Below are 10,727 nucleotides of genomic sequence, written 5' to 3' on the forward strand. Positions count from 1 at the left end.
TGGTGGTTTCGTGCAGACTCCCTTGGCCACTAACCCAGTTTCACCTCTTCTGCAGCTAGGGATGTTTTTACTACCACAGACCACCGGGCTGCAGCTTACACAGTCACAGCCTTCTTTTCCCGAGCAGCTACAGCTGGGTTAGTTCACGAGTCCGATGTCGACTCAGGTGTCTACTCCGTTCTCTAGAGCTTGACTTCCGTCAGAGGAGACACCACAGCCTTCTCTCCCAGCGCTGAGGTTCAGTTCTCCTCTTCCGTCCTTTGTGACACCTCGGTCTGAGGGGCTTGACGAGTCGGATGCCGCTCTTCACTCTATTACTCAGCAGATTCACGCAGAGATGGCTTCTGAGGTTGAGAGGACAGTTTCCTCTCCTTTGCCCAAGGGTGTGCCCGCTTCCTCTCGTGTTGATCCAGCTCTTCCCGAGAGTTCTCCTACCATTTCCGGCTCGAGCTCCGACGCCGACGTCTCGGGTTACGTTGTTCAGCCCTCCGGATCCACTGCTTCTGCCTCGTTGCCTAAGGGGGAGTAGAGATAGAGGGAGCTTGGGGGGTGTTTGTCGGTTCTTTTGTGGATCTTCATGTAATAGACATGTCGTTTGGCTTTTGTGCGTGTAGGATTGTTGACATGTCTACTCATGTGTGTTGTTACCTTTATGTTATTGCTTGTATGCTTGTTTACCTTCTCCTTATTTTGTGGTGCATTTTGTTATTGACTTGTGCTTTAATTTAAAGACTATGGATCTTTCTAGAACTAAGTGTCACAAGGAGATGAAGGACACTTAGTTCTATTTTTTCTCTCTCTTCCCTCCTTTCTCTCCTAGTTCTAGATCTAGGATCTAGGATCTAGATAACAAGCTAATGAAGGTTGGAATGGCACAAACTCACCTTATATAGCTACCTCCTCCAAAGAAATCAAGAGCAAAACCTTCCGCCTTAGATTTTGTGTTTTTGGAGCTTTTCGAGCTCCTCTCGGGCAAGCACCAATGGAAGGTTGCCTGGGGAGGAAAATGAACATGAGCATTTATATTGTGCTCTGTGCTAGCGAGCGACATAAGCCAACCGCCAACACCGTGGCTCTCTGTGCTGATGGGCGACATAAGCCAACCGCCAGCACAGGTCACCCCATATGTGCTGGCGGTGGGCTTAGGTCACCCGCCAACGTAGTGGCTCTCTGTGCTGGCGGGTGATGTAACCACCCGCCAGCACAGATGGGGTAACCTATGTTGGCGGGTGCTTGCGTCATGCGCCAGCCAATGATTCTCTGTGCTGGCGTGTGCCAATCATGCCCGCCAGCATGCTAATTTTTCTATGCCAGCATAAATCGTTTCTGGCGCAGTGGCTCTTCCATAATTCCATCCTTCATCCGTGTACTGTGGTCCCATAGCTCCCAGGACAAAAGGCAAATAACAATTAGACAACAGGAACTGAAATTTTATTTACAATGTAAATTCAAATTTCCACACCAAGAGGAACAAAACATCTGATTTTTCACTTTCCAGTGATAAAAGGATGGAGAAGTGCTTCTTCTACAGTTAACCTTTTTGCTGGTTCCAAGAAGAATATTTATCCAGAAGGTCTTTAAAACTGGATACTGTTTTTGGATCCTCTCCAGGAACGTTTGTAATATAAGAACCAATGCCCTTTGGTTTAATGTTAAACATTAACCTTGGCACGGGATTGTTCATCACAGGATCCTTGTCAGTGGCATGAAAATTCAGATCTCAGTTAAGTGAGGGATAAGGGTACCCACGGATCCCTACCAACCAGGGTATTGGTCGGCTCTGATAAGTGGACCCGTCCGATCATGCTGTGCGGACCAAGGCATACAGATACGTGGAGCACAAGTCCGGAGACTGGGTGAATGGATTCTGCTCGGATATCACGGGATACTCGTTGTAAACTGACTCAGATTGCTTTCCATGTAACAACCGATTAGGATTAAATCATATCCAATTGTAACCTTAGATCGTCAGCCTATATAAAGCGGCTAGGGACACCCCCGAGAGTAACTCATCCCATCTCACCTCAACCCAACGCATCTCATATCAGCAATACAATCCACGGGAACATAGAACGTAGGATATTACTCTGCGGAGGTCCGAACCTATCTAAACCCTACGCCTCTATGTTACCACCCATCTACAAATCTACCACTTGGGCACCCTCTACTAGGTGGATTGTCGGCACTAAATCCGAGAAAATGTGCCATCATAAAGGCACCATTGCGAAGCATCTTCCTAGGAAGGAGCCCTTCAACTCCGTATGAAGCCGAAGCATATCATTGTTTGATTTTCCTGGGAATAACACTTGTCTTGTGCTGAGGTCATATAGACAGCAACCAACTGACCACATGTCTAATGGGTGGTCATAGGGCAACCCAAGAATAATCTCTGGTTCCCGGTAGAAACGACTGACAAGATAAGGTGTAACCTCGTTCTTTCCAGCAAACATAGCGTTGCGAAAATCACACAGCTTGAGCACATTCTTAGCCTCGTTCACCAAAATATTGTCAGGTTTTATATCGCAGTGCAAAACTTTGCATTCCTTCAAGTGCTTCAGGGCGATGAAAATCTGCTTTGCATATATCCTCACCGCAGTCAGTTTAACCCAATATTACGACCAAATTTCTTTAACACCTCACGAAGATTCATATGAAGGTATTCAAGAACTAAGCGAAGATGGTTCCGGCAGTGGCGCTTGTCTTCGCGGTCTGCGCTTGTCAATTTTTCCAATATTTCAACCTCTTGCTTACCAGCCTTGTACAATGTTTATTGCTGCGAATAATTTTAATTGCAACTTTCTCTGGATCACCTTTCCCAGCTATAAGATCCTTTGCCCTTTCGATTCGGATGCAAAAATTCTTCCACCTGTAGGCACAGTGCAATGCTATTTTTGGTACAACCTGACCTCTATCTTGCCCCCTCTTATAAACTAGATTAGGTGATGGATGAGGTACGATGCTTTAGTTCCACGGCTACATTACATGGCATGGACTGAGAGAGATTTCCTTTAAAAAATGTAATCGCCCTAGCAAGAAGGGGAATAGCAGAGCAAGGTGCCATCTTTGTGCCGTGTGACTATTTCACTTGGGCGATAGATAGCTCGAATACGGAGGGTTCGCGAATTCAGTCCATAACGGTATTATATTATATTAGCCTGCTACACTGAGTTGCAGCCCATGTGATAATTTTCCCTTTTTCTTTTCGTTTTACTTTACTATTTTATTATTTTGTCCTTATCTCATTTATTTCCCTCTCGTATTTTCTTTCCTTTATTTATTATTTTTTGTTTTATTTTCTATTTTTTCTTTTCATATTTCTTCTATACACTTATATACCCATTACTTGGTTACTCGTCCATCATGTGTATATATATTTTGTTTGCAAAGTGCGCACATTTATTCTCTATATCCTTTTTTGTTCTTTTTTATTATTTCATTTCTAGTCCCTTTCATTTCTTTTCTTTTCTTACTTTTTATTAATTGTTTCTTTTTTATTTTTCTATCTCTTTTTTACCTTTTCTTTTGCATACTTATTTGTTCAGCCTTGTGGATACGTTTTTATTATATGTTGAACAATTTGACTATTTTGCCATTGATGTTGAATTTGTTTGTTTTATAGACTAAATTGTTCGCGTGTAAGAGTAATTTTGTTAGTGACGTGGACGTGTTTGTTCTCCATATAGAATACTATTATAGAGCTAGTTTCTCACTTGTAGATCAATTTATTATTGATGTTAAATTATTGGTCATCATGTTTAATATTTTATTCATATAAAACAACCATTTTTTCTAATACACGTGCGTAATATTTAAAAATGTTTAAGCTTCGCAAAAGTATACATAAAAATTCATCCAAAATTATTAAGTGTGGCCTTTTTAAATCAATATTTAATTTGGACGATTGGTTTAAGATTCTCTAAATTTACTTGCATGTGAGGTGATGTTACTAATTTTATCTATTCTTTCATGCATGTACTATTCCGTGATTATTATGTTGCTGATCGGATAAGGATCAGAAACGTGTCGGCCTCATCATGCTATAAAAGAGAAAAATGGTCACTTGAGTGATAGGTGATCGGCTAATCGCATCCATCATTGCGTGGGCGGGTCAAAGGAGTTGAGCGCTGGTTGCGTTGCTGATGCGGAATCGGAAAGCTGGAACCGGGAGCGAGACCTTGAATGGGCTACAATGAATCAGCTCTAACACTGTAGCCCATGAGCTGCAAGGTGAAGTGGGATGAGCTTAAACTATGCTAAAAGCTGGGAATGGGGCCTTGAATGGGCTGAGCTAGGGGATAAACTATGCTAAAACATGTAGATGAGAATATACAATTGCGGGTGAGTCAGCTGCAAGGTGAAAAATTGCTGACGTGGTCTACAAATTAATGCTCATGAAATTTTCTATAAAATTTGGCAGTAGGTTTTTTCGAGTGTTTCAAGGGCATGTTGAACAATGTTGTGATATCAATATCTTTTATTGTTTCTAGCTTCGCCGTAATGTTGCATGGCTAAATATGCCATGTATACATAGCACACCTACGATAGGGCACACGGAAATTGCGCCGACCCCACTGACATTTGTACCCATAATTTCTCGTCGTATTTGGGTATTTAATGAATACTTGACACTGCTTGAAAAATGACCTCTCATCCCGAGGCTTAATACCGGTCACTTTTAGACACGACACTAATGTTAGCATTAGTACCGGATTCAAATTTGAAATCCCCCGGATGCCCTTTAGTACCGGGTGGGGGCTCCACCCGTTACTAAAGGATACCCCTTTAGTATCGGGTGGAGCCCTCTACTAAAGGATTTTTGTCCATGTGCCACAGGTTCTCCATCCACACGCAAGTAATGGCCGCTCAGTGGTCGTCCTTATCCTCTCCATCCGCTCCGCCTCCCTCATCCTCTCCATCCGCTCCCTCTCCCTCTACCTCTCCCTCTCCACTCCAGGGGCCTCCGCTCCATCTCCCTCTCCAGGCCACCGGCTCCCTCCCTCCCTCCCTGGCCTCCCCTCTCCTCCCCCCTTCGCTCGCCCCTCACCTCATGCCTGAGGCGAGGAGCGGCGGCGGGGCGAGGCGCGGCGGCGGCGGCCATCAAGGCGGCGGGGAGCGGCGGTGGGCGGGAGCGGCTGGCGGTGGGCGGAGGATGTGGAGGAGGCGTGGAGGAGGCGGAGGAGGAGGCAGAGGCAGGGTGGAGGCGGAGTGAGTGGGGCGGAGGATGGGGCGGAGGAGGCGGAGGTGGGGTGGAGGTGAAGTGAGTGGGGCGGGGGTGGCGGAGGGGGCCGGTGGCGGGCGGAGGGAGGCCGGGGCTAGGGCCGGCGGGGGCCGGTGGCGGACAGAGGGCGGGGGCGGTAGCGGCGGGAGCCAGGGCCGGTGGGGGATTTATTTTTTTTAATTTTTTAATATCCTTTAGTAGCGGTTATTACAACCGGTAATAAAGGACCTCCCTCGAGTACCGGAGTGCTAGTACTGGTTGCACAACCGGTACTAGAAGGTGGTTACGGATCGGTACTAAGAGGCGATTTCTCCAGTAGTGTGACTAGCTAGTCTTGTGGTCCTGTGGATTGTCAGATTGTTTTTGGGATGATACAACTTTCTTAGCCAATGTCATGCTAGCTAAACCCATGGAGTTCAAGGCATATTAATTAAACCCAGCGAGTAAGGCAGACCGAGTGTTCTTTTTTTTTTCTGATTACAAGTCAAGGAGAAAGATGCACTGTTGGCTTGTTGAACGATATATCTTTTTTTTTCCACATACTTTTGATCCAGGTGTGTTGCTATTGCTCTGTCTTCATGGTGAGTAGGATCTTACATATTCATAATCATCCATGAAATACCCCAATACCGAATGAACAAGCTGATTGTTATTAGCATGGCGGCCTGCAATTGTTTTGTCATGTTAGTTTAGTTTTGGTTCTCATATTTTGTTTCCTCAACATTGTGTCTAATCATGCTTCAAATAGATCATCGAATAACTATTATATGCATGTCAAATATATTTCAGAAATGGACTACTCTCCATCCCTGTTGTACTATCCTTGGATTAGGACAATACATATGTATACCATGAACAGAAAAGTCATAGAACTTCTGCATCCAGTTACCGTAACAGTTGCAAATAAGAAATTCATAGCAACTTAAGTGAAAATACTTCAAAATTTCAATGCACACCACCGTGCCCTGTTCATTTGGCAACTGTTTACTTTCCAATTCGCTGACAAACATAAACATTTAATAATTCATTGCCTCCCTCTCCAATATTTGATACTAGTAGCTTGAAAGATCCAGGAGACTGACAGGCAATTAATGCATGAATGGAGCCTTGATGATCAGTGTTGAACCCCTTTTAGGGCATACCTTCACTAGTAGAGAATTGACCTTTAGTCCCGGTTGGTATGGTGCAAATCTCCCGAAAATCCATTCGGGATAAACCAACCGGGACAGAAGGGGGTCTTTGTAACACCCTAATTTTCAGCATTTTCAATTTAATAAAAATTAATTAGAATCTCTTTAGAAGTTGTTTGAGTTCGTTTAAGGCCTTAAGATTTCTATGTGAATTTATTAGGCATTAAAATCTTTTTCTTAAATTAACTCAATGCACCATAGATTTAAGTGTGTTGCATTGCATGCTGGTTACATTCTTATTCTTTGAGTGTGAAAAGGTTTAAAAATGTGTTTAGGCGATGTTTAGTTTCCTCTGAGAAATTTTCAGATTTTTCTGGGATTTATTCTCATTTTCTTTCAGCTTAATCCAATTTTTGGAGGTTTCTATAAATCCTTTCCAGAGCTCCAAATATTTTAGTTGGGTTCCATGTGTCCCAAATCATCTCCAAGAATTATCCTGAATTTTTCTAAGCTTTCGAAATATTTTTCGCGATTTAATTATGATTTCAGGATTTTCTGAAATTATTTTTAAATACGAAATTAATTCGAAAAAAAAGAAATAAATCCCGACCTCCACCTGGCCTATATATATACATCACCGCGTTCCTCTCGACGCGAGAATTTCAGATCTAAAATACTTTTCGCGAGTTGACTCTCCAAGCTCCGTAGATCTGAAGTCAAATTTCGGTTGCCCGCGAAACTCCGACGAGCAGATTCGGCAAATCCGTTCGTCCTCGGCCAAATGTGAGCACACCGTTGCGTTCCTATCGTCGATCTCGTTCCGTTTTGCTATTCATGCGCGAGATCGGACTTTATTTTCAGCTTCTCCTTTTTTTTCTCTATTTCTTCCCGTTCCTGTTCTGTACCGTAGCATGCATGGCTGCCTGTTCCGCTCCAGCACCTGCAGCGCACCGCCGTCGGCCTTCCTCCGTGGGCGCCGCCGCCCGCAGCCACTGGCTGCTGTTGCCGCGGCCACCGGTCGCCGCCGCTCGCCGTCGGCCGTCCGTGCCCCGCCGAGTCCGTGCCCCGCCGAGTTACAGCCACCGGTAACGCACGGACAGACCAGATGCATCCGAAGGAAGAAGATGATGGTTTTGCGATTTAGCCCTCGGAAAATGATATTTTCTGAAAGAAAGATTTGTGTCTTGTGGTTTTGTAAAAAGGACCCTGGAAAAGCTAGATTCTCAAGTTCCAGTCCTACCCGAGATCTTTTGCAAATATAACCCTATAAATTCTGTTATTTGCAAGCACTTTTATGTGTGTCTTGCAAATCTTTCTTGCTAGCCCCTACCGTCTATGGTTAATTGCATCTAGGTCCCTACCACCTTGTTTATCTCATAACTTCTTCGTTCTAGCTCCGTTTTGAGTGATTCTTTCGCTCACATGTTCGTCTTAACGAGTAGATTACTTTGGTACTGCTTTTAAGTACTATTTTTGATGATTGGTGTACTGTTTTTAATTAAATGTATTTGTTTGCTTGTATGTGCTTGTGTGACGCGTATAGAAGAAGCGTAGTTCGAGGAATCCAAAGAAGAGGAAGACTGAAGACTCTGAGCAGCAGCAGGGCTTTGAGGAAGGCAAGTGTCCTTGGTCATTCCCGTTTATACCTAATTGACATGCATTGAATCACAATATTTATTTACCGCGTGCATTAACATGATGGGTTCCTATTAAGGACAATGCCTAGTTTCTCTTGATCATACCTTGCAGCCGGGTTGTTTAATTAATCTTGAGGGTAGATTATGCTTAGCTTGCTCAACTGGGTTGGTAAATAAACAACATGGTTAATTTATCTATTTACTCAATGTTCCTATGTGTTGATTTAATTACAAGATCATATATTTTAATCGGAACATGGAGCGACCACCCAGGAAAACAGTACAGCCACAAGGACTAAATGGCTCTGGTCTTGGCTAACTAATTAGAGGACTCTAGTGTTGGACTGGTGTTAAGGGGGGGCATGACTCGCGGAACCTCGTGCACTGGAACACACTAGGGAAGTCTTTGTAAAGGCCTCGTAGCGTCCCTATGCAATCACACCTCGGAAGTGTGGTATTGTGCCTACTTTTGCACAGCATGGTTGGGTCTAAAGTTTACCTGAACTTTTACGCGACTTGTGGGTAAAGATGTACAACCTCTGCAGAGTGTAAAACTGTTATAACAGCCGTGCTCACGGTCAAGAGCGGCCTGGACCCTCACATGATTAATTTACTTGAAGATGATACTACTGTGTTATATGTTATGTTCATGCTTATGGTATATCATTGCTCTATATTAATTGTGGGATGGTATAAACTTACATTGTCTAGTAATTAGATGATGAATAAAAATTTGACCAACTAAAAGTGCTAATCGCAGTTAACCTTGTCAGCCTTCCACCATATAAAGCCTTGCATGCCATATATATATATATATTTCTCTCTTGCTGAGTACGACATGTGCTCACGCTTGTGTTTTATATATTGCATCTACAACGTCCGGATTGCTGCTCAGACCTGGAGAATTTTGAAGATTACTAAAGTTTTTGGAAGAGTTCTAGGCGAGTCCCCCAGTCAGCTGCCTGTGGAGTTTTTGGAGATCCGCTGCCTATATTAGAGATTTATATCTCAATTCTGGTTACATAAATTATGTAATTCTCTCTTTACGCTATAACACTGTATTTGATATTTACTGAAGTCATCGTATGTGTGAAACTTGATCCTGGCACACATATGATAGTCATCTAGTTTTGCCTTTAAAACCGGGTATGACAGTCTTTTGTCCCGGGTCACTCAACCGGGACTAAAGACCCCCTTTTATCTCGGTTGGTAATACCAACCGGGATAAAATAGGTCACCACCCCAGGCGTTGCAAAAAAAAAAAAGAAATATGCGCGTGCGCGTTGCGTGGGATTCGAACCCACCTTGCCATCCCACCTACACACCACATCTGACTATATAGGGGATGCTGTCTTTTGTATTAACACGTGGGGACCCTTTTATCCCGGTTGGAAACACCAACCGGGATAAAAGACCCCCTTTTATCCCGGTTGGTATTACAAACCGGGATAAAAGGGTTCGAGGGATTTAGTCCTATTCCCGTGACTTCGTTGGGGATCCTTTATCCCGGTTTGAAAGACCAACCAGGATAAATAACCCCCTTTTATCCCGGTTGGTATTTTATCCCGGTTGGTATTTCAAACCGGGATAAAAGGCTCTCGACCCTTTTATCCCGGTTGGTGTTACCAACCGCGATAAAAGGGGGGGTCTTTTATCCCGGTTGGTGTTTCAAACCGGGATAAAATGCCTCTCAGGGTCTTTTTTTCTCACTAGCCTTTGCAACCGGGATAAAAGGTCCTGGTTGGTAAGCCCCCCACCAGTGACCGAGCTTTAGTCCCGGTTGGTGAACCTTTTGTCCTGGGCCAACTTTAAACTGGGACAAAAGGGGACGCATCGAAAGCCAATTCTCTACTAGTGTGGTTGGTCATTGTCCGCGTTGCTGTTTTCAGCGTTCATATGTGCTCAGTTCGCAAGCATGGTTGCATATATACGTTGGAGCTGGGCTGGAGTTCAGGTAATTGGTGACTTGACACGTCTACCCAGCTGGTGCCCTTATGTCGCCAGAAACACGCGCGAACGATACATTGAACGAAATTTCCCATGGCCTCTGGCACAAGGCATGCAGGAAGGCCATATGCATGTACATGTCTGCGTGACTACTGGGACCTGGACGGCTGGACGGCCAAAAGCCGTGTGACCAGCTACCTCATCATCAGAATTACTTTTTGCAAATATTGTTTTTAACCTCTTTTGGGCTACACTAGTAGAGAACTGACTTTCGATCCGCCCCCTTTTATCTCGGTTTAAAAGTGGTCCGGGACAAAAGGGGGTGCGCCGGGGTGCGGGAATTTGGAGGGGAGCATTAGTCCCGGTTGGTAATTGCAACCGGGACTAAAGGGCCGGTTGCAACGGCTAGCGGGGGGGCGTCGGTGGCGGGACCCTTTTATCCCGGTTGGATCCTCCAACCGGGATAAACTTCCAACCGGGACAAAAGGTGTTTCCTTTTGTCTCGGTTGGAGTTTTTAACCGGGATAAAAACTCATCCCCCACTATATCCCGAGACAGAGACTTTCTTCTTCCTCCAGCCCGAGCAGTCCAGCACATTGATAGAGAGCTGAGCTTCAGCTACTCTCCGGTGGTGCCCAAGCAAGGGAGGTGCTGCCCGAAGTTTTTTCCCTCATTTTCGTGGGAATTTGACTCAGCCAACAAGTGCTGCGAAGGTTTGCTACTTCATCCTTGTGTTATGCTTTGATTTATGCTTTGGAGATGGAAAGATTATTGCTACAATGTGATGATGAAGTA

The 10,727-nt window shown here is 44.5% G+C and overlaps 1 protein-coding gene and 1 pseudogene across 1 annotated transcript; one reads left to right on the top strand and one right to left on the bottom strand.

Annotated features, from left to right (window-relative positions):
- Positions 1–1,487: 1,487 nt before the first annotated feature.
- LOC101772756 (serine/threonine-protein kinase prp4-like) lies at positions 1,488–3,359 on the bottom strand. Its single transcript, XM_012846826.2, is given in 6 exon segments — positions 1,488–1,561; positions 1,564–1,719; positions 2,187–2,246; positions 2,249–2,570; positions 2,752–2,866; positions 3,352–3,359. Coding segments are annotated over 6 exon segments (735 nt in total).
- Positions 3,360–7,259: 3,900 nt separating this feature from the next.
- Positions 7,260–10,727, top strand: part of LOC111257705 — a 7,784-nt pseudogene continuing 4,316 nt past the window's right edge.

The sequence above is a fragment of the Setaria italica genome, chromosome VI, assembly GCF_000263155.2.
Source record: "Setaria italica strain Yugu1 chromosome VI, Setaria_italica_v2.0, whole genome shotgun sequence".
Taxonomy (NCBI): Eukaryota; Viridiplantae; Streptophyta; class Magnoliopsida; order Poales; family Poaceae; genus Setaria; species Setaria italica.